The sequence below is a fragment of the Orussus abietinus genome, unplaced genomic scaffold, assembly GCF_000612105.2.
Source record: "Orussus abietinus isolate OABI.00-Male unplaced genomic scaffold, Oabi_2.0 scaffold46, whole genome shotgun sequence".
Classification (NCBI taxonomy): Eukaryota; Metazoa; Arthropoda; class Insecta; order Hymenoptera; family Orussidae; genus Orussus; species Orussus abietinus.
Window position 1 is genome coordinate 44469 of NW_019394349.1, and position 27934 is coordinate 72402.

Here is a 27934-nt window from a genome sequence, read left to right on the forward strand (position 1 = left end):
CACAGTTGCTTCCGGGTGGGGATCCGCGATTATGCGCAAGTTCAACACCTCGTATCCCGGATTTCTCAGGTTCTATATGGTCGTTAGCACGGTCTTATGTGTGGGGTGACAGCTATTATTACATACAATGGCTACGAGTGCTCGTGCCAAGAAAAGTACACGGTCATGCAGGAATGAAGGTGCACGAAAGCGATTCTTTTGGGCCCAGTGCGATGTAAGCACTTCCTTCTTAAAGTGCAATTATACCGCCCTTAATTATATTAATGACAACATTTTTGCATGGTCAGATCTCGCGATTTCGAATTTTCCTCGTTACCCAGATCGGCGAACGAGTTTGCGCACATCCGAGGTGCCCCAGCGGTGTACCTTACACGAACGATTAGTGATATCGGTCTAACAAGAAGAGTACATGCAGCATCCCGCTACCGAAACAGTTATGATGAATGGCGGTTTACTCGGCTCTACTAATCCCGGGCTCTTTCCGTGAAAAATCTCGAGCAAGAACTGGAACTTCGAAGTGGAAGGTACCTCCTCGAAGTCACCTTCTGGCAGGAATTACGAGCAAGGCGGTGCCTTGGAAACGGACCAGCAACAAAACCATCCCCCCTGGATTTTTTGTTAATTTTTTATTTTTTACAATTTTGCTCTTTTACATTCACGGCTTTTCACCCTCCGACAGGACTGGTCCAGAAATGGCCTGCGTAATTGCGACATTACCCGGACACTCCTCGCTTTTTCACGGGCCAGGAAGAACGGGACGCGGATGCAGGGACCCGTGCAAAGTGCGGAGATGAAAAGAAGAGGAGGATGAAGAAACTTGTAGCGCCTTGAGCACTGCCGAGGAATGCCGAAGAGGTGTATTGATGGGTAGGAAAGTATCACACTGGAGGATGCACTTGCACGCTACGAGATGCCGCAAAAACTGACCACAGTCACTCGAGGAATGACGTAGTGACGATTTAGGCTGGCCAGAAAGCAAGGAAGATGAATTCGAAACGAAATGGCTGGAATGGAATTTTCTCTCACAGGACATCCGACAGAACTTTAACTTCCGTTCTCATCATCGGTGAAACGAGGCCAACGGCTCACCTGATCGCACCTGAAATCGTCAATGGAGCTTGAAGTGCAGTCTCCGTACTTTCTTACTTTAAATATTATATATTATTCATTTATATATACTTGCCAAATAATTTACATACTCCTCGTACTTAGGTTCTCCTTTTTTAATTATCGGCTTTCCGCAGATTTACGGATTGCGGAGCGCTAATGACTTAATTACGCATACAGGCCGCGATCGTTTGTTGCACTTTCAATTCGGCCGAGAGTCGCATACGTGGAATTGTAGGTTGTTCCGGTTGTCTTTTCTCGAGGAGGTTCCAGAAGGCACGACTCCTCGAGCCGAAGAGTTGCTCACGTTTCCTTCCATCGAAAGGAAAGTATGACAAGAGAAACGAGTGCTATCTCGGGAATATTATTAACGATAAGGCGTCATTATCGCGACCCCACAGCCCGGTCTACAATTTCGTCCGCACGGTTCGTCGATGTCCTCGTTCCTGAAAATTCGATGTGTTTTTCAGGGCCACCTACATTCCGTAACTAATAACGAAGACGTTGCATTAAGCGTGAGAAGAATCACCGGTTAACTCCTCTTGTGTACGAACGGGAACGCAGCCGGCTGGCAGAACGATCCTCGACAATTATCCGAGAATGAAAACGAACCGACGACCCTCGGAATCTCCTATTCTACATTCTCGAAAGGAAAGTACGAGGAAAACGTGCCGACTAATTAACGATTACCAGTAACCCCAACGCCTGCATGACCCCTTGAGCATTTAATTAGCCATTAAATTAAAATTAGGGAAACAACTCCTCTGGCGTTATTTTTTTTTTCCTTTTAGATCATTCCAGTGTCAAAATGGCATCAAATGAATTATGGAGATGGATTTCGATTATTTGGGTTTTGAGGAGACCAAGTGCGGAGATGAACATTTATTTCATATGTAACATGCGGGAAAATGTGGACAGAGGAAACGCAGTTGTCTTGACGGGCATTTCCTCAATTCCTCCTGTTCCTCGTAGTTCGGAACGATGCTGGAGGCACGCAACTCAAAAGAGACGCCTCTCGTCGAGCGGAACGATCTTCGGTGCGAGGACCGAAAAGAAAAGAGGGACCCTCGGCTTGGCCGAGGTTGCAAAATCAAAGGAAAAGATGCGCTCTAAGTAGATCCCCGAGTATCCGCGACCGGTCTGCCCGATTGGCTGGTTCCCTTGAAAATAGTGGCAAAGGTGACCGGCCATTGGAGGAGCGGTTTACCCCCACGATCGGCGCAGGCTATATAGAAGACCCACCGAGGAATTTCATCTTCAGAACGGAGTCAGTGTCACGGTAACCCACCTGCACGATACGATGTGAGTACGAACGACTTTTTCCATCTCGGCACACACCCACCTAATTCCAATAATTGTTAACAATTAAGTCGCGCGAGTGTCGGTAAGCTTCAGAATTCGGACGCGGTCTCCTTCGTTCACCATCTCGTTTCCACTTACGTTTACGGTTAATTATTCCTTATAAACGTGGATTAATTTAAGAGAGGCTCAAGACACAAGGCGAATAATTATTGTGAAATATTTTTAATGGCGTTGAATGACAGAACTTATACGTTCTCGCGTGGACCGCGGTGACTCTCTCGGAGACTTCGATGCCTGCATAGGACATGTCCTCCGCAAGTTTAGCGGAAATCGCCCGAGGAAAGAAAAAGAGCGTCGTTAGAAATTTTCTTAGAGGTTGAAAGAGGGACGAGGGAATTTTTGCCGGACAGTTCTGGACCGTGTTTTTACGGAAACGGGAACTGGGGTTACGATCCCGTACAGGTAGAGGTACGGGTACAGGTTGGGAAGATGATCTCGCTCGGGAACAGGTAGCGAATGCCCTGGGCAGGTGCGAGGGTACAGTTAGAAACTCGTTTCTGATTTTTTCGTTGGACCGTGTACCGTTTCCGTGGGGCATCCGTATTTTTCAGTTATCCGCAAAATCATGGGGTCCGTCCGTTCTTTGCCTACATGACCGGTAAGTCTTCGAGGGCGACTTTTGCTCCGCAATTCCGGCGCCATCTTAACAATTTACATACTCGGTCCTTTAAAAATGTAATAATTCACTTATCGACTCGAATGATCTGACAAAAAATTAAACAGGATTTCATGAAACCTCCGCTCCAAATTTCCGGCCATGGGAGCATTTTGTAGGGCAGTTAATCAATTGGAATAAAAATTATTTTATAAAAAGGTCGCGTGTTCATATGGAAAATCTTCCTGATTCGATTGAAACTTCTTTTCTTAGTTGCCGCACGCATTCGGGAACAATTTGTTCGGGGTATAGGAAAGTAGGGTCAAGCCCCTCTCTCTTTTTCTCCTCGTTGGATGGTTATTTCTCTTTCCCTCGACCTGTAGGAGTCGAAGACACGGCGACAGTAGGTCGCGACCGCCTTTTCGAGTAACGGTCTTGCGGTGAGTTCAATAAACTGCCGATCGGAAGTGGGCTAACGAGCGATCGTCGTGCTCTTGTCGGGATGGCCTTAACCGCCATGACACACTTTCGCGGTCAAGGCTCCTCCCTTTGCGATCTAAAATCCTGAAGACGCATAGATAGTCGGAAAGTAACGCTTTGACTTCCAGTCAATTTTCGATCGAGAATAGGGTCATCGAAGTTCGGCGATCCGGATGCTCGGTCTAGAAATGACGCGTGGGAGAGATGTCCTCTGTCGATGACGAGGAGAGATGCAGGGAGAAAGTTTCGAACCTTCCAGGAACATTTTCGAAATTCCGATTGAGATCATGTCATCGGTCCTCTGACTCATCTTCGACGTAGCTACTCCATTTGGCTCTCGTTCCCTCCATTAGGGAATTTTGGTTGGAATTCTGGAAAAGGAACATTTCTTTCTTTCGTCTCTATCAAGAGACAATCGAACTCCACCGATTCCACGGTTAAACTCTTTGGATCTTTGAATTTCTATTTTCTGCCCTGTATTTCAGGTTGAAGTCCACGCAATACTTCTCGCTATGCCTTGCGGTACTTGTCATGGGACAAGCAGCCGCATTACCGCAACCTCCTCAGTATTCCCCTCAGTACCCACAACAGTACCAGCAGGTCAGAGATGACAGGAAGTTCGCAGAAAAGCCGAATGCCATGAAGAAGGTGGCCCTCGACGACCTGGACGACATCAGCACGAACCAGATTCAGGTAGGAATGAATTAGACCTCTTTTTATCTGACTTGGTTTGGAGGGACCTTCGATGATAACTTTTTCTTACACCCAGGAGGGCAATGCCGGCGGGTTCTCCTGGTCGAACATGTTGGGGATGCTGATGCAGATGTTGTTGGGCCAGTCCGGAGGAATGCCGGGACCTAGCAAGAACGAGGTCGACGACGGGGTCCCGGCAAGTCCTTGGGCGAACCTCTTGTCGGTGGGTCTCAGGGTCCTCACTGCCATTTTGGGCGGTCCCCAGCAGTCCGTCGACGGCATCGACAAGGTCGACAACCAGAGCAGTCCTATGCAGGTACAATCGAGGATCTATCTCTTCAGGGTCCTCCCCTGGGGGTAACGTGTAAATATCTGGTCCCGAGGTTGGCCCGAAAAATGCCGAGAAATTCTCGACCAATGTTCATCGAAATAATTTCACCGGCCATTTTTTTTGCCCAACCTCCGGTCAGTACGACATGTTCCGGATATCTCGACGGAAGATAGTACTCCGAGTTATCGTTTGGTCGTTTATTTCGGAATCGAGGGGCACTCGGCGCTGCAGGGTTGAATTTCTAATGGGAGCAACCTGGTCTTTAAAGCTGCGTTTCGGAACGGGACATCCGTGAGAAAGTCAACTCCCGCATTAGTTCGGCTAGGCCGTCTCTCCTCGAGAAAGTCAAACTGGCGCGACTGCGATCCTCGTTTTTACACGAGAAAGTAAACTAGGATATCCCTCGTGTATAACGAGACGGGCCGACCCATATTCCGCGGAAAAGCGGGTCGCAGGTTGCAATCGAGGCTTAAAGTTCGAACAAGCAAACGCGAGTCCCTTTAATCGGCGTTCCCACTCAAAGTGAAGCCGACGATGTCTCCCTATTTTTTATCGCTTAAAAATCCACTCCAAACTGCAGCCTCGAGTTTCGCTCCATTTGCTCCGTACATACGCTGGCACGCACGGATCGCTTTTTCCCGCACACGTTTTCACCGCTTCGTTTGTCTACAAAGCTAGAATGGACAAATGTTAAATGAAAGAACCATTGTCTACAGTCGCGACGTCTCCCAGTCGGTCCTGGACTCGGTGTCGCGCTTTCGTTGGCGATGATAAATTATTTCGGAGTCTGGGAGATGTCGCGAATGTTGCTAAACCCCCTTGTAAATAACGATGGTCATGTAGACTTAGAGCACTTGGCTGGTGTCGGATGTTTAGGGCATATTGACTGCGGTGCTGGGCGCGTTTCTAGGACAGGGCAGAGATCCCGATCAGGTTGCTGTCATGGCTAAGCAGGCTACCGAGGTCAGTACCAAAAACCAAAAAAAAATAGAAAATCTCCAACCTATTCGATTTAAAGCGAAAAATCAACTGAGATGTTCTGGAAGAAAAAAAAAAGAATTAAATTCGACGTTTGTACAGTCGCTTGGCTAGGCATGCCTTCCACGCTGTGGTCGCTTCTTCGATTTTTCAATTTTTTTCTTGCACGTCTATGTACATTGGCATGCTCGAGCGTGGGTCAAGTGTCATCGCGGATTCGGGAATTCCCTTCGATGTATTATTTAATCGTCTCCCGAATGTCGGCTTCGCTCTACTACGAAAGGACTTTGTCGCGCAGTTCATCAGCATCGTCATCAATCTCTTGGACGCCCTGAAGACCTCCTTTTCGCATCGGTCCTTGGCAGCTCGTTCCCTCGGCAGAAGAGACACCATTTCCGAGGCTGCCGTGGCTTCCATTTCCATGCTCAAGGTAATGATTTGTCAACGGCAGCCGCAGCTGCAACGGAGTATTACATGTACCTAAAAAAGAATTAGATCAGTTTACCGAGTCGTCGAAAAATAAGACGAGACGTTCCTAGTAGGTCATCGAGCGATTTTTTTTTTTTTTATCAGCAGACCCTTAGACTTTGGAATAATTTTTCCTTATTAATCCAGGGATACGTTCGATCGATGAAGACATTCGGTAACGTCGGCCGTTCCGAAGAAGAGGGACAACGAGGATGCGCCGAGAGAGCTCTTTGCGAAGCCAGTGCAGAGTGCGTGGCCGATACCCAAGGAACGTCCTCGATTTTCTGCCAGCTCGGATCGTAAGTGAAACGACTTTCCCTAGTCTTTGAAAATTATACAGAATTTTCTCTCTGCTCAAAAGTCCGCGGCGTTAATTAAAATTAATTCTGAGGTAATTCACAAGGTACCGCGATCCTTGTCTGCACCTGGCCTTGCAAGATGGTCGAATTAACAGGATAATGGTTATTCCTTCCTTCCTCGTGGAGTTAGTTGGTCCTGAAAATTGCGGTTTCGTTAGACGACGATTATTTCTTTTTTTTTTCTTTCCTTCGTCCCGGAGACAATGGGCGACAATGAGAGTCGTCTTCGGCGCGTGACGCGCGACGTCCTCTGATTCCTCGACTTCCGGTTTCAGGTACGCGACGAGTTACATCCTCCAGAGGCAGAGCGGCGTCGGATTCGAGGCCCTCTACGAGGCTGGGAGACGCGGACGTTCCGGGGAAGACTGCAGGAGGCTTTTCCTGGACTGCAACGCCGTCTGAGTCGACTTCCGGCCAAGAAGTTCGAGGCGCAGCTCGGACCCTGACGGCAGTCCTCGCTTCCGGTTTCTTCGAGGAGTCCACCCTCGAGTCCGAGCCCCGCTCGCGACGGCCATTGAAATAAGCTAATTTCTGCGCTTCTTTTCCCTTTTCCCTACGCGAAAGGCTCGGGTCGAGACCCGAGCGAGAACGAAATTCATTTCCGACCGGAGAACGGGCACAATGGACGAGACTCCTGGAGAGAGCTCTTGGAAGAGTGGAGAGCCTCTTGGGAGAACGAGAGACGGTCTCCTTCCTCGTTCACTCCGGTTTAACGATCCGCGAACGTTTATCATTATTTATAACTCGGGAACCTCTACCAACTCCGTGACCTCTCTCATCCGTAATCGAGGCTCAAGATCGAGGTCGCTTCTCCATTTCGTCCTCCGCCCGATGGCGGGAAATTCAGCAAGTATTTAACGGGACGTTAAACCTTTGCCGAATTTTCCCGTCATCCGAACTAATGACCGCGTACCTAAAGTAGAAACAATTAAATTTAATACTCGTACCCTTTGCGTCTAGGGAAAGATACGTCGGAATGTCGGAGGTGTTTCATCTTTCATAGGCAAGAAAAATCATACGACGTAATGGCCAACGGAGTTCTCACCATAGCGAGTAGACTGAACGAGACTCGAAGCTTGGACGAACCTCTACGTATTATTTCGGTTCAACCAAAACTCGAGATAGCTATGCTGATAATATTTATTGTTATTTATTGAGCCTAAATATGTTAATTGATAATGCGCGAGTGGAACCCCCGGGCCCTGAGTATACCGACAGGACGACGAAGGAAGTCCGACATTTCGGGAACGTCGAGCTTCTTGCCAAATTTAATTTCCTTTCTTCAAGTAATACCGAACGTACACGTTATCGTTTTTTTAGTGAACAGTCGAATAATTTGCACATATCGTCACGTCAAAAATCAATTTCAGATACTGCTTGGTTCTAGGGCTTTTCACAGTTCTAGGGTCGCCGTCAAGGCAGGTCAGGAATCTTGATATTTCATCCGCGCTGCAGCTTTTATTTTTTATACGCGTATTTATCCATAGTTTAAACGTATGTTATCAGACGTGCTGGAGTAATTATCGAAATTTCTGTAACCCCACTTTAAGCCGGGAATTTTGGTAACTGTTCGAGTGCTCTCATCCACGTACATTAGCGACTCATTTTCGCGGGGGAAAATTAGTGGTAATTTAATCAATGTAAAGAATCGATTCCGGCAGTTTTTTTTAATAATTCGAGGACATCCTGCTCGGAGACAGAGAATTGCCGAAAAAGTTGCCAAAGTAGTTACACGTTAGACAAAGCAATTTCCCTTTGCAATGAGAGACTGCGTTAAAAATTATGACGTCACTCGAAAATCAGTTCACTTATCAAAAATCGGTGCTCTTATTGATAACGGCATGTGAACGATTCTCGGGATGTCTCCGGGTCAGGGAGTGCAAAATGAAGGAGTTCCCATAAATTCGAGAAAACTTGTCTCCGTCGAGGTGCGGCTCTCCCGACATTCGTACGAGTTAATATCTCAGGATGTTCGATTTTGCGGAATATTCAACTGTATATATTATATACGGCTGGAGTTTGGCGTAGCTCTTAATATCACGTAGCTTTAAGTTGTATGTATGCGCAGTATGATTGTACCTCGTAGGTATCAATAAAAGTAAGCTCGACATTAAAATTTATTCAAGCAGATGTATTATCTGCCTTCTCCTCCGAGACTTTAAATTTTGATGTCGAAACACTAACAAGAGGCGGGAATAATTAAAAATAATAACAGCAAGGGGTCCTACGAGGTAAAGACTGGAAAAAATTTCCGCCTCCCTTGTTCCCAACGAGCATGAATATCCTCGATGACGGTGGACGATGACACGATGCGTGACATGCCGTTGACAAAAGTGTCACAACGTGCCTTCTGACGAAACAGTCTCTCCTTGGGATTCGCCAGAGGAAGGTGCCCGATTGACTCATCTCATCTCCTGAACTGACTCCGGGGGCTGAACTTGAAAAAATATTAAGAGAGGTGCGCGAACAGGTATTCCAATTTTTATAGAGTCATTACACCTCGCGTCGACGACTTTCAGATGACGTTTAAATCATTGATCAATTTCGGGGGCTCTGACCATGTCTCGAAAATGGGACCGCACTACATGGGACCTGGGGACTACTACGATAGTGGCCACAGAAGGTACGAATAAATTAATAATTAATGGCGCATCAATAATAACATCATATTTTAGGGGATACAAGGGTGGAGGGAAAGGCGGGGGACACGGAAGTGGAGCAGCGTTGAGTGCACTGACTCTCCTGGCCTTCATGTTTCTCCTCAACATCATGCAGGTCATTATCAAATTTTTACTCTCTCCTCCCTTCCCCAAAGCGAGATAACTTAAGTCGATTCCCCTCATCAGCAATCTCTGGCTAATAACAATGCCACGACGACTCCCATGACCACGGCAGTACTACTGAGAGAAGAGGAACCTCTACGTGGAAGGGAAGGAAGCGAAGCAACCAAGCAATCCCAGGAAGCTTACCTGGTCCCCATAAAAACGACCCTGAAGAACCCTGGAAGACGCGAGAAGAACGAAAATGCCGACAAGGGAGGATAGGCCCCGACCAAATGAATCTTCTACTTCGGTCCCTTAAAGCCATAGGAATAATTCTACTCGCTCGCTTTAAAACACATAAACATTTTATTTCCCGAACATGAGGTCGTCGAACGTGTCGTCTAATGGTGTTAGCGCTTGAAAATGTCACCCTTTCGATAATTTTATGTACATAACATTAGAAACATTTAAATACTTTGTTGTCCCCCTCGTTAACCTTAGATCTTAGAAATAATGACGAACGTTTAGATATTGCTAAAGGATGCGTTGCCGTTCCGTCCTAGGGAACCTCGACTTCTCCGACGACATCCGGCAGTGCTCTAATTTCCGGCGACGAATAATATCTTTCATAACGGGTCTCGCGGTAAATAATTACGGCGATTTTCCTGGACGGTTTCGGCAACCACGGAGACAAGGCCTGGGTTAAGTTACGGGATCGCTTCTCGGTACTAAACACGCTTAGAAAAGGAGAACGGAAAAGTGGGAAAAAAAAATGCGTCCTTTCGGGGGCTCGGATGGCAGTTTCTTAATTGTTTATCATTTCTTTACTCTTCCTCCTCTTAGCTTCGACCGCTTTACGTTTCGTTGCAGAGTCGGGGAGGGAAAAGAAAATTCGTGAGAAAATTCGAAGAACGCTATTCGATGCCTTTTTCGATTTCGGCGGGACTGCCATCCCTGGAATCCTGCTCGGAAGTGCTCGATTAAAATCCCCGAAATTGAACGCCGAGCATTTAGACAGGATACGAGGACCTTCGACGAAGCGACATTTCTTTCGCACGGTCGGCCTGGGGCTCGAAATAGAATTTTCGCCTCTTTATTTCTCTCTTTCTCTCTCTGCCTCGAGAGGTCTTGCCTAAACATCAAAATCTAAAAAAAGATCTTTATGGTACACTACCTACAGTAATCCGGAGACCCTCCGGCCCCTTCCGAGTCCTTCCACAAGCCCTCTAAGCCTCGCGTAATTCTGTAATTTCTCTTTTGTTTACCTCCTAGGAGTAGTATAGTTGTAAAATTACAGATTTGTAGATAGGGAGGCTTAGAGACGTTGCAGAAAGAGCGGAAGCAGGACACTCGGCCCGAGTGTCCTCTTCAGGGCTCTGCGTTCGGTCTCCCCCTAGGACCCCTTACACTTATGGGAGGAAAAATAGTACGTTCGTCCATCTTGGAACCATAGGTATCTTTTTTCTTCTGTAACGTAGCTCTTACACTAAGAATTATTCATTACTCTCGATAGCTGGGTCTATTGAGTGGTGAGACCGGGGACGAGGGACGGGGCAGAGCTGGTCACTCTCTTCGGGGTCCGATCAATTCCGATGCGCACATTTTATCCGGAACTCGAGTACGACTCCGGGGTACCGAGAGGGCTGAAATTCCCGAAGATGATTTATCTACCGTTTTACTGTCCAGGATACTTGATACCACGAGACGGCTAAACGCGAAGTTCCTCTTCCTTCCCCACTTTCCTTCGGAATTAAACGATAGTCTTCTAAATCGGAAGCAAACCTGGCGCGTTAGTTTTCTCTCTTAAGCGAAGCGGATTTCTCATTGCATTGTTTGTCGACCTAGATATACCGGAGGAATTCCGAAATGATCCCTGGCGATAGTAACCGACTTGTACTTCAGCCCCCTCGGTACGCCGCGAGCACAGCATTTTTTTTCGTAGTATTCGTTAGGTAATTCGTTTGAACACAGTACAGTTTCTCGTGTAGAAAAAACATGATCGAAGAGGGCGAGACGGCGCGAATAAAGGAAATTGAGCAGAGATCATTCATGAGTCATGGCATTCGGATTTCGGGTTTGGGGGGTGCGCGAGTCTACGATTAATATGCGCGGATGTAGATGAAAGGCGTAATGGAAAAGTCAGTACGAACGAAACTCTCGTTGAGAAGCGTTTAAGAAGCTGCCTAAGCCAACCCAAAGACTTCCTCTCACCACTACCGAGATATTCCGAGTTATTCTCCTCTCGCGAGTATCTTAATTCTAGAAACTTTAACCTTAAGTACAAGGAGACCCGGACTCACCCCGGGCGCCGTCGAACTGCGATTTAATTCTGCAAAATCCTTAAAGAGAGAAAAAAAAGAAGAAAAAAAAATCGTGACATCTCCCTACATTCTTTATACTCCTCTTCGAATTTTTCTCGATTTTAATTTAATGGCGACCTCGAATTATGGAATTTTTAGACTTATAGCAGTTCGACGGTCGAGGAGCGACCCGAGAGCTGGACGCAATCGGAGGTCCTGTCGTGAGTGCGAGCCTTTACAGAGACGAAACGAGATTTAAAGGGCCTTCGATTGCCTTTGGTACACGTTTCTGGAGGTAGATGAAATAATTCCAATGATTCGTGGCACATAGGGTAGCGTGGTGTCCCACGGCTAGTTCGCCGTGGCTTCTTCAGGAGATCCGTTTCCCCTCCAAAAAGGTGAAACGAAGGAAGTGCGTTCCTAGCCAGTATTTCCCCTTATTCTGGTTCCTTATTCCGATAATGGTCCACTTATGGGGTAGCGCGAGCTTTCTCGAAATCCCGGACACCGACGAATAGAGAGAAACGATAAGGAGGAGCTCGATAAGAAAGATATACGCGAGAAATCCGCGGCTTATTCCCGAGGAAACGCGCCCGTCCTTAGTCCTGGAAAATGGCGAACCGTCTCGCCGTACTCAAAGGATTTGAATTTTATAATGGTCTCCGAAGAGCGATTCAGCGAAATGGACTATTTGAAACATCCGTCCGGGATATAGTCGCTTCTTGGTTTTTGTTTTCCTTGGGTCCTGGACGGTCGATTTTTTAAGGTTCGCCATTGTTAGCCGGGCCGGCGTTTCCTCTTTCCTCCTAACTAGTCGCAATGGTCACTGGCGATTTATTCGACTTCGGACAGCTGTGGCGAGGAACTAGTTACGTATTGCGAGGGATCTCGATATCTGTGGATCACCGAGTGACGATGTTCTAGTTCGATGTAGTCCTTTAGAAAAAAAAATAGTGAACCATTATCCCAAACTAGTTCGGGACGAGGATGCGCCACAGACTTAATTGTTACAAAACTCCGAAATCCTTTCCGTACTCGCTCCCAGATCGTTCTCCACCACCCTGGAGAACGGAGATCGAGGATTTCCCAACAGCCCGTAATCCCGACAGTTCGCAAAGTCCAATCAACACGAATCAAGGAATACGATCACGAGCGAATGAGCGAAGGGGAAGATCTGCAGATCGTTGGAAAGAAAAGGAAAAAAGTAGAAAAAGAAATCGACGCGACGTCAAGGAGGCCCGATCCTCCGAGTAGTCCTAGTCCGCCATTAAGGGAGGTCGAGCCCCCTTAACGCGATTTAACCCTTAACGTTTAAGCCTTACAAATCAACGTACACCGAATAAAGGAAGAAACCGCCGTCCTTACGCATCGGGCGAAGAAGTGCGGGAGCGAAATCAGGAGCGAAGTCGTGCCCGACGTAAAACGAAGTAACGAGGGTCGTCGTCCTCGTTTCAGTGGACGTCGTCAGTCTCCTCCTGCGATATGATGCTGGACCTGTTGGACCTGACGTCCAGGTCCATGCCGAAGGGCTTGGCCGCCCCCAGAAGACCCTGCGCCCCCGTCTCCTCGATGCTCAGGCTACACTCCAGGGAGCTGTCACTGAAAGTAGAGAAACAGACTTCTACTCATCACCAACGTCTAGGGAGGTCGTTCTTCGGGTCGCGCAGGTGCCTCGTCTACGAGGGTTCTGTCTTGGTACGTTTACCTGACGATGCTGGCACGGTCCCCCGTCGATGCCGGGACGGAGCAGTTCTCGCCGTTGCAGGGTCGTTCGCCGTTGCTGGTGCAGTTCGACGACTGCCTCAAGGACGCTCTCCTGGACTCTTCGTGGCATTCGCACCTGGAAGACATGGGGTACTTTAGACGAAACGTCGCTTGATAAGAGTTTCTAGAACTCCTCAGGGTGGAGTACGCATCGATAGAACTCGTGATCGCAGGTGAGAGTACCTGCACTCTTCGGGCTGGACGTAGCTGTAGCCAGCGGAGCCGGTGCCGACCCCGGAAGCCTTGCCGTCTTCCTCGGTCCTGGGGATGGTCTGGATCCTCTTCGGAGCCTTGCGCTTTTCCGGGATCTCCTCGAAGTTGATCCAGTTGGTCGGCCTGGGAGCCGCCCTCGGAGGCAGCGGAGGAGGACTCGGAGACTTGCCGGCGACCCGCCGACTCGAGGACTCTTGCACCTTCCCGGCGAATTCCGTGAAGGTGTTCGACGCCTGTCTATGGGGACTCTTCAGCTTGAAGCTCTCCCTGTGCGGCAGAGAGATCTTCATCTTCTCGACCCGCCGCTCGTCCAGGGAGGTGTGCATCACGAACTCGTCCAGTAGCGTCGGGTTTATCGGCGTCGTGGATCTGGGCCTCTCGATCGGAATTGTTCTGCAAGAAAAAAAATATATGCTTCTTAGAAGGGGGTTAAAAAAGGGGGAACTTTTTAAGAGTCCCTGGCTCGAGAACCGAAGGACCTACCTCACTTCCTGGAGTCTCTCCTTTATGGGCAGGATCGGAACGGCGACGCTCTTCTCCATCGGCAAAGTCGTAGGAACGTAAGGGAAGTCCTCCTCGAAGCTCTCCTCGTAGCAGAGACCCTTCCTCTCATCCGGCAGCTCCTTGGGTATGTTCATCGCCTTGTTCCTGATGAACTCGATCTCCGAGTCCCTCTCGGACTCGGAGCTGTTATGGTCGAGGTCGGAGATGACGCTCGGAGTCTTCACGAGGGTCTCTTCGGGGATCTTTAACCCGTCCTCCGAAGTCTCCTGCTTGGACTTCGCCTCCGTCGACTTCCCAGGAACCTCCACGACCCCGACTTCTCCTCCATTCATTTCTACCCTCCTCGAGGCTGGCTTCTCTTCGGGTTCTTTGGAGGGAGTGGACGCCTCCTTGCTTTTCCTGGCAGGCTTGACCACTTCGGGCTTCCTGGTGGTGCCATTGGTGATCTTGGACTCGGGTGACCCCATCTCCCCGGATGCCCTCTTGATTCCCTCGTCGGATACCTTCGCGGCTCCCAGTTTCGAGTCTCTGGAAGAGCTTCTGGAGACCCGATCTCCCAGAGAGACGCTGGGCGAGACCTGGACCTCCTCTCTAGAGGTCCTGCTCGCAGGTCGCTCCTCGATCCTCACCTCCGTCCTCACCTGATCCTTGATCGTCCCCAAACTCGGGTCTCTGTACTCGATGGAAGCCTCGGTGACGATACTGGTACCAACGATCCGATGCTCGGCGTCGTACTCGTCCAGCAGCTTCGTCGGCGTCTCCAGGGGTATCGAGGTGCTCTCCGAGGGCAGGGCCTCCTCGTAATTCCTGTCGTCCGCGTGCAGACTTATGAAGATGGAGTCGTCCCTCTTCCTCTCCCTCTCGGCGTTAAAAGTGAACTCCACGTTCCCTATGCTCTCCAGCGAGGGATGGTCTCCGTCCATGGGAGTGCCGACCGCCTCGTCGTAGCTCTTCTTGCGCTCGCGCTTCTTGAAAAGACTCAAAGTAGACGAGAAGACGCCTTTGTTCTTCGACTCCTTTTTCAAGGACGAGCCCCGGTCTATGGAGGACCTTTCTCTGGACTTGGATCTGCTCCTGAGGCTCTCGGTGGTGTCTCGGATCTTCGAGGTCAGACTTCTTCGGGGCTTCGTCGCAGGCGTCGGCGAAACCGGACTCAGGACGACGCTGTCGGACCGACCCTTGAAGAGGGACGCGAAGCTGCTCTTCCTCGACACCGAGCACGGACTCGGGGTCCGGGAACCCTCCAGGTCTCGCACCTTCTGGTGCCGAGGAAGCTTCGGACTCCCACCAGCAGCCCCTGATGTCGGAGGGGTCTGGACGATCTCCTTGAAGTTCTGCGGCTTCTTGCGCTTGTCGTTCAGGTCGAGGCTGGCCGGCTTGTGCACCTCCAGCGGGACCTTGGAGGTTGGTTCCGGAGGTTGTTCCTGAGGCTGGGACTGCTTCTTCATCACGGGGACCTGGGACCACCCGGGACCGTTAGATTTGGTTGGATATTGATTGATAAATCGCTGTAATAACCGAAGGCGATTTTTACCTCTATGTTGACCCTCTCCAGGACCTTCTTCGTGATCTCCACCTCTCGCCTGAAGATCTCCTTCCGCTCCTCGCGACCTCGCCTCCTGGGCTTGTCCAGAGGATCCGGCTTCAAGTTACCCCCGACCATGGGCACTTTGATGTTCTCCGGGATGAGCGCCTTCGTCGTGTCCGCCTCCCGCTGGAGCAGGATCTTCTCGAGATCATCCGTCTCCGGCTTCGACGGCTCGATGAAGTTGTCCGCCAGGGTGGGCTTGCTGCCGCAGAAGGACGTCTCCAGCAGGCACTTGTGCGGACTTGGGGACCTTGAAGAAGAGGCTGAGGTACATTATTGCATACAGTGAATCCCAGAGTGGAGAACTCTTCTTCGGCGGGGATTTCCGTTTCCGATATAACGTGAAGATTGAAAGCTAGGAGCAACGTGACTGGCATTGAAATGGCGCAATGGCAATTGCGTCACACGCGTGACCGCCTTGTCGGCGCTAATTGCGTTTATTCTGCCAATTACCACGTCGGTGCTACGTACTTTATCCTTTATCTCGGCACGGCGACCGCCTTTTGCGCATCTCCGGCACGTCCTCCCGGTTAACCATTATCTATTCGCCGAAACAGCTGACGCGAGTACCTTGAAGAGGTCGCGGACACGACCGACAGCTTCCCGGATGCTCCGGAACCCTGGCTTCCGACCGAGGACAGTCTGGATGTCCTGCCGCTGATGTTGAGGAGAATGATTTCCGAGCAGTTGCTGTCCTTGCGTTCCCTTTCGTCCTGTTTGATGCCTCCACATTCCGACTGGGAACCGTCTTCCTTCCTCCTTCGAGCCCTCTTCGAGTCTCTCCTCAGGTCCTGGTCGTGCACGGGGTCGTGGAGGTCCAGCTCCTCCGTCGAGGACCGCAGGTCCTGCGCGTCCTCCTTGTAGCCCAGGACCAGGTTCGTCCCCTGAGGAGGCTCGGCACCTGAAATTCGAGGCACTCGCAGTCCAGGAAGATCCGGAAAATCGATGTGGAACGACTAAGATTGCGAAAAAAAAAAAATAGAAAAAAGGAAAAAAAAAATTTGGAAATCGACGTCGCGGGATTACCTGCGAGCAGTTCCCTCTCCGGGGAGGATTCTCTCGAGTTGTTGCTGTCCTCATGGTGGGACGAACTGCTCGCCCTGCTGATGTCGATCCTCGGGGTGCTCGGCGTCTTCAGGGAGCTTCCGGGTGTCACGGGAGACGTCACTTCCACGATTCCGGGCATTCGGGCGACCGCTTCTCCCTGTTAGCAATTCCGGCCGTCACTCTTCATCACCTTCAACCTCCCTCCTAACTTTCCCCCGGGAATTTACCAACTTCTTGCGATCGAGTTCTCCATTAAACGATAACCGCTCGCGAAGTCCGCGGACGGACGTAACGAGGGGAGCGCAATTAGGTCGAAGGCGACTCGAAGTTAGGATTTTTTCGCCCAGTTAGAGATTTCAATGCCGCCGGAAGTTGGGTACCAGGACTGCGGTTGGAATTATCCGCGTAAAGTCGAACTTACGTTTTCCACCTCGTCGGACAAGTCCTCGAAGGATGCGATCGGCGCTGGTCCAAGCTTCCTCTGATGGGCACTCGGGAGCCCTGACGCCATTTTCCTCATTATTGCTTCTGAACGCTGAAAGCCAAAGATCCCATGTACAAGGTCTTTTCATTAGACGCTTTGTATTCTTGCCCTTACACCTTGTATGTTTTTCGCCCCTTAAGTGAGATGAATTTTCGTGGCATTTTCCCGGTCGCGCGTATTCAATGAAACTTCCTTTGAAGTCGGTATACAAACGAGAACCGGGAGACGCTATTTAACGAGTGCCCCCAAGTCGCAAACTCCGGTTAGCGAGTTTAGCAAAAGTGTCGCAAAGTAATCAGCTTAGTCAAGGATGTTTGCAATCTCCGCCCAGTTCCTGAGGAGCCGGTCTAGTTGATCTTTTTACCGAATCTCATAACAGGCTGGAGGTTCTCAAAAGAGGTGCGCGCAAAGTGGCGTCCTCCCCGGGAAGGAGTAACCCCTTTTGAGAGCGGAAAATCGAAGTCTTCTCCGAGCGATCAAATACCAGAAAACGGGGATTCGAGGACTAAGTCGTACCAAGCGCGGATCGCGAGATTAATGGAAGCGCTTTGCATATAGACGACTCTCGTGACCCGTTTTCTTGTCTTTTTTTCCCAGCATGGCACAGGAGTCCAAAGACGAACTCACCCGCGAGGTGACTCGGAATCCGAGGCCCTTGAAAGCCGCAGAAAAAAAGTCCGGTTACCAAGCTTTGAGAAGCCACCTCGAAACTCCTCCGGATTTCGCTCGGGGAGAGCAAGGGATGCCAGTGGGGGCACTCGGAGTCGATACATCCCCTCGGAGCTAGTCAGCCCTGCGTGCAACTGGTACAATGTCCCATTCTTCGGAGGCAAGAATGCCCGTCCCACCTCCTCCACAAATTGACCCATATACGAAATTGCTCCCCAGTTTAGAATTTGGAAAAAAATCCAAGAAAGCCCTCTTGACCCATTTGCCACCCCCTGGCCTCCGACTTGGCGAGAGCCCCCCGAAGTCGCAATTTTTCCAAGTCCTTTACGCGTGATAACTGCCCGTCACGTGTAAGGGGAAGTCCATTTTTAAAGTCTTCAGAGATGGGGGAAATAAATGAAAATTGCTCCCCAATTCGAAATTTGGAAAAAAATCCAAGAAAGCCCTCTTGACCCATTTGCCACCCCCTGGCCTCCGACCTGGCGAGAGCCCCCCGAAGTCGCAATTTTTCCAAGTCCTTTACGCGTGATAACTGCCCGTCACGTGTAAGGGGAAGTCCGTTTTTAAAGTCCTCAGGGATGGGGAAAATAAATGAAAATAGATAAAATAAGTAATGACTGGAGAGGAAGGAAAAATCACGAGTAGGTCGATCCAACCCTCCTTTGCGAGACTTACCCCTGCACTCGCCCCATGCTATCGGGTCGGATCGATCCCTCGGCACCGCTCGGTGCGCCCTGGGGCCGGCGAGGACCGCTGGGACCGGTGAGGCCGGTGCGTGCGCCGCTGCTCGCCGGTCACATCTTGGACCGGTCCCTGGGGCCTCTGGCGCGGGGGCTCGGGCTCCGTGGCCTCTTCAGGGCCTCCTCATGGCGCGGTCCTCGCGGACCCTCCGGGCGCCATCCGCCCTGCGGCCGTCGAGGAAGTAGAGGAGCGCCTCGCTCGCTCCCCCGCGGACTGCCTCGACGTCTCCTCGCGTCTCTCGGTCTCCGCGCGACTCTCGTCCCGCGGGGCACGGTGCCGTCGCGACGCCTGGCGTCGAGCGCGATCGATCCGACCGACGCACCTCCCCCACCGGACGACGCCGCGAGACGCACACCGTGGCACGATGGCCAACTAAGGGAGCCCCGACGACGCCGCGACGCGCCGGCGCGGCCGGGTCGACCCTGAAGAGCGTTCGAATTTCGGATCTCGCCATGAAGGGCACCCATCGCCTCGGGTATAAATGATTTATTTTGTTAGTACGTACACATTTGCGCCAGCACAAAGAAAAAAGACGAAAGAAGCGGTCGTGTCATATAAAATCAGAATGACGGAGAATTTTCAATTTCCGAGACTAGACGCATCACAGAGGGGCTTCCAAAGCCCGTCGAAGCTCGCTTCGGAGATCCAGGTCGAAGGAGCGACGCTTCGAAGGCTCTGACGTGCCACCTCGTCGTTTCCGGCGGGAACTCGCCGGTTTCGAGGCCGAGGAGAAGCGAATCCCGACTTTCGGGTCTTGCGGGCCGGGCGCGATGATCCGGGGACTCGGGCGAGTCGAAATCATTTTTAATATTTACAGGGCAGTGTTAGAAGTATCCGAGTTACACGCTAAGGCAGGCACTAAGTGACTCTTCAAGGTTGCCGTCCTCTCGATAACCTCGTCCTCTCGAGGCTGCGTCCTCCGGGTTGGTCCTCTGGCCATTTTAAGTACTTCCTTCTCTCATCCCGCCTCGCGAAATACCCTCCTCGAGCGGACGACTCGATGACGGTGCGCGTGAACAATGATTTACAAAAATAAACCGACCTCCAGGATCTCGAAGGGTGCACCGGCTCCTGAGAGCTCCTCACGATTTCGATACATTGTCGAGCAATCCCCTTGCGCGATAATTCGACCTCGTCGTGGCTCGAGACGGAAATGATCTTCTAGATGAGGAACCATTCGCCCTTCGACAATAAACGACATTAAACGAGGATCGGGGTGCCCGAGTCGGTGACCCTCTTCCACCCTGGATGGATCTTTCGCTGTCTATCGAACCGGAAGCGGGCTGGCCTGGCTCGCAAGAAGAAAAAGAGCGTTTCCTTCCGTGGCTTGAGCCGGATGCGGACGCTTAGTTTCCGATACTACCGCGGGACGGCGCTGGTCCGCAAACCCTGAAGAATCGATGAATACAGCCACTAGATTACACCTAGAACGTACATATCAAAATTCTCGCGTCTCTCATTCTTTCTGTCCCTTTCTATCTCTCTTCTCTCGAAAACTACGCTCAGAGTTATTGCTTTCTCTCGACAATCCTTCGCGACGAGCATTCGCGGTACAGTTCGGATTGCTCCGGAAAGCTCGGGGAGCTTTCCTCGAAAGTGGCGCGGGGATACGCTCTCGCGTGTCGATACCCTCGGCTTCTAAAGAACGGTGGCTCTTCAAGATCGAATGGAAGACGTGCTCGACGACGAAGAGCATCGATTCAGCTTGCTGTCGATGATGATCTCGTCCCCGTTTCTGATGTTGTACCGGTACAGCTGCTTGTTGGGGTATAGCATCTCTTCGGGGCCGTATTGCGCCTTCATCACCTGCAATTGAACGTCTGCCAATCGTTATCGCTTCTTGGGAGAATTACTTATAAAAGGTCTACGCCCTTCTCCTCTCGTGATACGTTACTTTGCCGAAGGAATTATGAATTTCAACAATGGACGATATGAGGTGATAGGATCGTGAGGTGGAGGACGGGTCTAAATCGCAAACTCGGGGCTGTTAAATCGCCCGTCGAGGAACCAGACATTCTGGAAGCAAAAAGGGGAACTTTGAGCCAAAGACGCGGAAACCTCACCTGATCCACGTAGAAAAGCCGCATCTTATTCGCCGGTATTTTGACCATCGTCTCTAGCTTCGTCTTCAGCTCGAAGACCGTCCTGTAAACGTCCACCAACCGTACCTGGAAAATGGTGAAATAAAATTAAAACGACTTCTAACGGATGCTGCAAAACGTCGACGGAGCCAGACCGTCTCCTCGGGGACGGTAAAACGAAACTAGCTTGCGACTTATCCGTAAACCAACCTCAATGAGATCGCCGTACGTAAACGTCACCTTGACCCTCTTCTCGGGTGTCAGGTCAACGTGAACCAGGGGATCCAATTTTCCGTGTATGCCGACGAGTTCTGCATATCTGTAAAAACCACCGAACGATGAGTCCTCGCCCGTGCCCTTGAACATCCAGCCATGTAAAATAAAAAATCCAGAAAGCAGCGGAAAAAAAAGAAACATTAATATTCCGTGCTTCGGCGTCTCGGCGGATTCAATTATGGTCGGGAACGTGATACCGGGTTTAATTGAATCTCTGCGGTGAGTATTTTTTTTCGCAGGACTAGAAAGTGCACGATCGTGGAAAATTACCTTTCTGGCCGATCGGCTTCGGGTTTGTCCATGTAATAGCGAATGAACGCTCGCTCGGCGTCCTCTCGCTCTTGCGAGGAGATCACGCCGCCGCCATTAAGGGTCTCGACATTTGGTAGCCTGGCGATCAGTAATTGCCTCCTTTCGTGTTCCGTGTACTCTCGAGGACTCTGCGAAAAGGGGAACCTCTGATCAGTTTCTGGGAGATCGATCCTATCCGGCTTAGCCAAACGTTACCTGGCGCTGGAATACATAAAAAAATGTTTAAGGGGGATTTTTAAGACGCTCCTCACCTCGAAGAGAGGGCACCCCTGGATCCTCAGAGACTTCAATGCCGGGAACCTAGCGAGCCTCTCTACGTCGTCCCAGGTGGAAAGCAGGGTTCCGTTGACGTTGAGGAATCTCAACATCCTGAAGGGGTCGTGCGAGGACCTGACCTTAGGTCTGCAGGACTCGCACTCGGACTCGGTCCTGCTCTTCCCCTCGAAAATCCCATTTTCGGGGCGCTTCTCCGAGGCCTCGGGGTCCCTCGGGATGTTCATGTTCTCGCTGTCCTCTGGACACCCCGCGACAGGCTCTTCGGCTTTGGTCTTCGGATTCCGCGAGTTCCGGTTCTGCTCCAGGGACAGGGACCTGATGGGACACTCGGCCAGGACCAGGCTCTCCAGGTTTGGGAACGCGTAGCCCAGCTTGCAGATCTCGCACCAGGTCTCGATGGGGTTTCCGGTGAAGTGCAACTTCTTCACGCAGGCGTTCTTGTTGCTCTCGACATGGTGCTCCAGGTCGACGGTCCTGTACTCGTTCAGCGAGAGGTGGAGTTCCTCCAGGTTGCGCAGCAGCCGCACCAGACCCTGGACGGTGGACCAGGAGACCCTGGTCCCGTTGAGCACGAGGTTCCTCAGCAACTCGTAGTTACCGTGCTTGACCTGGAGCGCCTCGTCCAGGCAGTTAAAGCTCAGGTTGACGAACTTGATCTTCGGCATGTGCTGCAGGATCCCGAAGACCTGGTCCCACTGCGTAAGCTTGTTCTGCGCCAGGTCCAGCTCCTCGACGTTCCTGCATTTGTTCCTCAGCTTCTCGTCGTCGTTGCCCGCGGACTCGATGTCGCAGTCTTGAAGAACCAGCAGGGCCGGGACCGTGTGACGGGGCGACTTCTTCGGGATGAAGATGCTGACCGAAAGGGCCGTCTTCGGCGAGCTCGACTCCGTCTCCTCGTCCGTCAGCGAGCACTCAGCTGTCGAACTCCCGTACTTCAGCTCCAGGGCTTCCAGCAGGGACGGCATCTTAGAGCATCCTGGGGGACGAAAGTTCCATTAGGTTACCGAGTTAAGCCTCTAACGTTAATTAGTTTTAAACCACCCAAGCCATCGGGGACGCTTTCGAAAGAGTCTACGGCGACCTGGACGAGGACCCGTAAGAAGCTGTCAAGAGCCATCGAACCCCGAAGAACTCCCGGTATTCGGGAGGCCGGATACCGAAACGCGACGTACAAAATGGCGCCGAGCCGTTCCCGAAGCCGACCTCCCGTGAACCCGATATCCGTAGAAAGGAAGATCATTTTTCCGCGCGAGTCTACTGTCGTTAAAGGTCATTCGGTCCCGTGCCGAAGGTGCTCGCGGTTAGCCTCGATACCTCGCGATCTCCGGCTCCGTACTCGATGAAAGATGGAAAAAACGGAAACGCCGGCCCTGAGGCAGATGACACGGTGGATCCGAGAGAGGGACGCGCAGGATGCACCTGGGCAAGAATCTGGTCTTGACCATATCCATCGAGGTCGGACGCCATTGTCCTTTTTGCGTTGCAACTGCAAACCGGCTCTCGGTGGATGCATCGGCGCCAATGTCGAGGCGGCTCGCCCACGCGAGAAATTGCAGGCGCACGCTTCGGCAGAGTCGAAGGAAAAGGCGCGAAACGAGGGAATCGCGCGCCATTTGTTTCGAAAGTAGCTTCGCAGGTGCCCCATTCAGGCATATCGAGAGGATCCCATCACCGTTTCTGCCCCATGCAGGCTTTTCCCCCTTAAAGTAGACCGGAACACCGCGTAAAGTTTCCATCCCAGGCGTAGATTTAGGGCTAAGTGAATAACACTCTTCTCGTTCGAGGTACCAAGATGGCGGCCGTTCTCCAACCTCACGGAACTGGGATGCCGAGGGGGAAGAGATCCCGCGTTGGATCTCGGCCAGGCTCGGCCGTGCCTCGGAGTAAAGTGGATGTAGGAATTCGCCTAGATCGAACCCCGTGGGCTGTAGTCTCCTCGGTTCTTCGATCTCTGCCGAAACACAATGCGTCTCTGCATCCCACGGGCTGGAACCGACTCGGCATGGCTCTTCGCTTAAGGCAGCGCCAACGCGCAGTCTACGTCGAATGTCCGCCATTTTCTGGAATCCCAGGTGGCCGCGACTTTCCATCGGCGATTTAGGAGACTTAAGGACGGGGAAAGCCGGCGATTTCCTTTCTCTTCCCTTCCTTCTATTTTCTAACGTCGACCTCGCCTCGCCTCTCGCGCGCTCTCTCTCTCTCTCTCTCCCGTTACGTTCGAGGCGTAAAAAGAGCACGCCGAGGACCGAGGAGTGGGTCCGTCTACCCGGTGCCAGCCAGCTGGTAACACTCGGTTTATTCTCTGTTCACCTACGTAATCGCGATCGGTTCAACGGCCATGCGAAATTAACTTTCTCTAGTGGCCTGCACTGTTGGCTGCGCGAGTCCGAGGAGCTTCGAGCTCCGCTCGCCGTCCTAACCGCCCTGTCGATTAATCCAGATTGCTCCAGAACTGCCTCGAGACGGGCAAAGTATCGCCGCCCAAACACCTCGCTAAGTCTCCATCTTAATTTCACTTAATCTTCTGCTCTGCGACCGAGATGGTCTTCCTCGCGGTAATGGGAAAATCCTCGGCGTCCTCGCGGATGTCGTCGCTTTGTTTCCGCCGTTGTGGTATTCTTCGTAAATGATGTCCGATGCTTCCATGAGTTCGAGATTCGTCGAAATCGGTTAACTGGTGTTCGAGGAAGTCGCTCACTTTGTCCTGCATCCTCCTTTGCTCGAGTTGGATGTGCACAACCGTTTCCGGTTGCCTCTGGTCCGTCCCTACGTTTCGGCCGGATATTAGTCATTTTCTGGCGGAGGTCGAGGACTACCATTGTGGCCGATGTTTCGATGTTTGACCACTAATTGACTACTCATTTGGAATCAAGGAAGCGAGGAGGAGAAAATGGCTCGCCGGCGGTGGAAATCGATCGGGCCGAAGGATCTTTTGCAAATCCCTCCCTCCGTGTTTGGTCTCGCTTCAAAGAAGCGTATTTTTCCGAGTCACCAGTTCGGGAATGAATAGTCACTGCCGATTCAATTATCTCGATGCAATGGATAGGTATTGGGTGGCGATGTAACTGCAGCCTGCGCGTGTCAACCCAACGTTCGTCCCGTAAGAGACATTAGATGCAACGTTGTTTCATATCCTCCATTAAACATTGCCCTCCGATTTTTTATCTCGAGACGCATGGAACGAGGAACAGGTTCCACGCTTCGGTGATCTCATACGACCAACAGCGGTGGATCGGTTTGCACAAAGACGATGGAAAAAGATCCGTCGGCACGTCGTCTCGCTTCAGGGACGAGCAAAAAGCTCAATGACGAGCGATTTTGTCGGCCGGCTTAAAGCGTCGAGAAGAAAATCCACGGGAGTCCAAACCGACGACTTGCGCTACATTGCTAAATATACTAGCGCCAGGTCCTGTTACGAAATGTCAAGTCGAGGTATTCGCTCAGTGGGTCACTGCGAGATTCGTGTTAAGCCACATTAACATTGCTTCGTAAATGCGGCCGAAACGGAATCCGCGACACCTCGCTCGAATAAATCCAACCCAAACGTAAAGGCTTGTCGCATTTTTTTTATTGTACTTTTACAATACTTAGAGAATAACTATTACTATGATACAAAATTAATTGAACAGCGTCACGAGTGACGATCTAGGTTGTAACGATGCGGCGTCCATGGGCTGCGTCACTCCTGGCGATCTTCCTCGGGAAGAACGGGGGGAAGAAAAAATTCCGGCTGGGCTGGTAAGACGGAAAAATGGCTGTCCCGCGTTGTTGCGTAGAACGCGTCCACGTAGCGCGTTATTACTCACGTCGAGCCCAAGGTTGAACCGTTGGTCGGTCGAACGCGAGAGCGGCCACTCTCGCATCGTTCCTTTTCCACGTCTTCGCGCCTCGCGCGGCTGAATAACGATCGCGTTGTGTGCTGGTATAGGAGGAAGAGGGACGGAGATAGGGAGTCCAGGGAGGAGGGAGAGAGAGAGGCATACCAGATACGCCACGATGCCGAGATAAGCGGGAAGCAAAAAGAGCCGGATGGTGGAGGAAACCCGGATAGAGGGAAAGACGAGTTGACCGAAATTTAATGGCGGGCAACAAAGCCGAGCAAAAGACTGGCCGAGAGAGGGCAAAGAGAATGAGATAAAAATCCCCCGTTCGTGTAGTCGCGTTGATACTTTTTTACTGCGGCGGGCTCGGAAAACAGAGGGATCGCAGAACGCGGTAGAAAGTCGCTCCCGTGCTCCGAAATGAGTCACGGAGAAGCACGTGTCTGTGTAAGCGGGTACTTTAAACCGCGTATGAACGTAAATAAAATCGGCACTGGGAATCCCAAGGAGCGACATATTAAGACTGGATATCTGTCCCACCGTTACGCGGCATAGCACCTCTGCTCATCCTATACGCCGAGTAATTCGAATAACGAATTAGGGACAATCGTCCCAACCTTCATACGTCGCTCGCGGGTCTTCCGCGGATTTAGAAGAGACTACAAACTTGCGCCCACGACGGCATCTTAAGTACCCCTGGTTATAACGACTAAGTACGAGGATAAAAAAATCCGCCCCTTGGGGAATCCAAGAACCGTAATAATTTCCTACTTCCTCTACCTGCGATCACGGGATTTCGGCCGATTAAGAAATTTCAGTAGCCATTTTGAAGCCTCCACCGATAAACCTATCTACGCAGAGATAACAGACGATCGATTCGTCGTCGATAAGGGGCAAGCTTTTTGTTCCACGCCGACGTGCGCGATGCTAATCGATAAGACTTGACGAAATTGGTGTACCGCTCGGTGGCGTAACAAAGAAAACGCGTTGCGGAACGAAAGCGAACAGGTTCCTTGGCGCTCGATTTTCGTCCCCGCCACGTGGGCGAAGGGTTTACAACTGTGTAACGAGCTAGGAAGCGTTTCGAGAAAAGAGGAAGAGGAAAGAAACGGGAAATCGGGTCAGGGACGCGGGACAAACTGCATTATCGAGGTCCCGGAACCGTCCCCGTTTACGTCCTATTTCTAGCCACGACAGATGAGAAACTATTAAAGACTGTCGACCTTCCGGAGGCTCTTGGACGAATTACCGGCCGACAAGTGTTGGCAATTAATGCTAAGGTTAATCCCGTTCATCGAGTGTTGCAAAGTCTTGAGATTTTCGGCAAATCGGCAGCACCGTCCTGTACCCGTTTCTTCGTTTCTTCTTCGGCTTCTCCCGTGATTTCTTCGTTCCGTTGTCTGGGAACTTAATCGAGGGTGAAGAGGTGAAGAAACGGTGCACGGGAACTTCACATAGCGTAGTCGACCGATTAGCTCGATCCCATCTCGCCGCCTCCGAGGTCGACCGGTCGCGAGGATCGGCGAGCTTCCGGCAACCTCCGCCAGAGTGCGCCCTCTTCAACGGAAAGGAAAACTCGCCACTCGCGGTCTCTAACAGACTAAAATCACGCTAGACTCGTTGAAACGTCCCTGGGAACCAGGAGGTGGTTATCGACGCAGCACGCGGCGTAGAACGCGGAATGCATCCGCGTTCTCCTTAGGCCCAAGACCAGGAGTTCACCAGGAACTTTCTCCGCGGAGACGGGTTATTAAATCCTTCTTAGATTCCCCTTTAAGAAGCTCCAAGAGGAATTTCCGATTTTTCAACGTAGTCGGAAATTCCTCTCGAGCTTGCCATGGGGCCAGCCGGGATTCTGTACGCCAATTCGATAGCTATCGATGTCGCTAGCCCATGGGAATAACACGACTGCGGATGTCGATAGCTATCGAATGAGGGGTACGGAATTACGCACACGAGGTTGCGGCTCTCGCTCCTCTCGTTGCTCTATGGCCAAGCCTCCGGACCGTCCTGGGCGCGCTCCTACTCACTGGTTCGATCCGGCTGCTCGTCCGGGTCCCCCGAGGGCGAGTGGTCCGCGAGGCCACTCGACGGAGCGGCCGCGGCGAAACCTCCGCACTAACCTCCAAGGCACCTTTTCGTTGCGGCGGAGGCGAGGCTCCGCGGAAACGGAGATGCGCCCGAAACCGGACGGAACCGCCGCTCGCGAGTGGATCTGGCGAACTCGGCGACGCTGCTGCCAGCTCTCGGCTCGCCGTCCACCGTCGAACTGGGCTCTCCTTTGTTTAGTAAACAGAAACAGCTGAGCCGCGCTGGAGGTGGAGGCGACGGTGGCGCCGCGCGCGGCCGGTGGCGACTCCACCGAACCTCGGCGTATCGACCGCGGCCAACTTCGCGAGACGAAAGGAGACCTCCCCCGATGTGCCATGATATCCTAAGGTACGTACTCCCCGACGTCTTTTTCTTGACACGGTATTTTCTTCATTTCAGGAAAAGCACGTGGATGGAAACGACTCGACCGAAGAACCCCGAGAAGTCTGGGAATTTTCCGCATCTCCGGAGTCGTCACTTGCCGCAATTAGTCTCGATTAATCTTAAGGATGGAATCTCGTCTCAGGGCTCGCGACTACCCGTTTATCGCATCTCGACTACCAATGAACAACTGCGGCTCGTTTCATCGCTTAAACAATTTTATATATTATTTATCGATACATAGAATTTAT

At 51.4% G+C, this 27934-nt stretch overlaps 3 protein-coding genes across 8 annotated transcripts; 1 reads left to right on the forward strand and 2 right to left on the reverse strand.

The window, feature by feature from the left end:
* Positions 1–1729: 1729 nt before the first annotated feature.
* Positions 1730–9220, forward strand: LOC105702032. 2 transcript variants are annotated; one of them, XM_012429250.2, is made up of 7 exons: positions 1730–2409; positions 4030–4237; positions 4314–4553; positions 5445–5531; positions 5845–5976; positions 6162–6313; positions 6649–9220. In XM_012429250.2, coding segments are annotated over exons 1-7 (948 nt in total). In that variant the 5' UTR covers positions 1730–2407; the 3' UTR covers positions 6776–9220. The 2 variants fall into 2 exon arrangements, with proteins under 2 accessions (XP_012284673.1, XP_012284674.1); XM_012429251.2 differs by lacking the exon at positions 5445–5531.
* A 293-nt stretch (positions 9221–9513) lies between these two features.
* Positions 9514–18718, reverse strand: LOC105702168 (muscle M-line assembly protein unc-89). 3 transcript variants are annotated; one of them, XM_012429531.1, is made up of 9 exons: positions 18380–18718; positions 16973–17086; positions 16531–16708; positions 16075–16405; positions 15451–15754; positions 13896–15373; positions 13383–13805; positions 13141–13275; positions 9514–13034 (listed from the first exon to the last, which is right to left on the reverse strand). In XM_012429531.1, the coding sequence occupies exons 2-9, from the start codon at positions 17069–17071 to the stop codon at positions 12887–12889; spliced, it is 3096 nt and encodes a 1031-aa protein (XP_012284954.1). In that variant the 5' UTR covers positions 17072–17086; positions 18380–18718; the 3' UTR covers positions 9514–12886. The 3 variants fall into 3 exon arrangements, with proteins under 3 accessions (XP_012284954.1, XP_012284955.1, XP_012284956.1); XM_012429532.1 differs by lacking the exon at positions 18380–18718 and adding an exon at positions 17663–17703; XM_012429533.1 differs by having other exon boundaries at positions 12946–13056.
* Positions 18719–18916: 198 nt separating this feature from the next.
* LOC105702183 (tubulin-specific chaperone cofactor E-like protein) lies at positions 18917–27462 on the reverse strand. Of its 3 annotated transcripts, none has more exons than XM_012429557.1 (6): positions 27335–27462; positions 21366–22366; positions 21073–21242; positions 20737–20845; positions 20509–20613; positions 18917–20251 (listed from the first exon to the last, which is right to left on the reverse strand). In XM_012429557.1, exons 2-6 carry the CDS (start codon positions 22353–22355, stop codon positions 20102–20104), a joined length of 1524 nt encoding a protein of 507 aa, XP_012284980.1. In that variant the 5' UTR covers positions 22356–22366; positions 27335–27462; the 3' UTR covers positions 18917–20101. The 3 variants fall into 3 exon arrangements, with proteins under 3 accessions (XP_012284980.1, XP_012284979.1, XP_012284981.1); XM_012429556.1 differs by having other exon boundaries at positions 27242–27462; XM_012429558.2 differs by lacking the exon at positions 27335–27462 and adding an exon at positions 23705–24665.
* Positions 27463–27934: the final 472 nt, after the last annotated feature.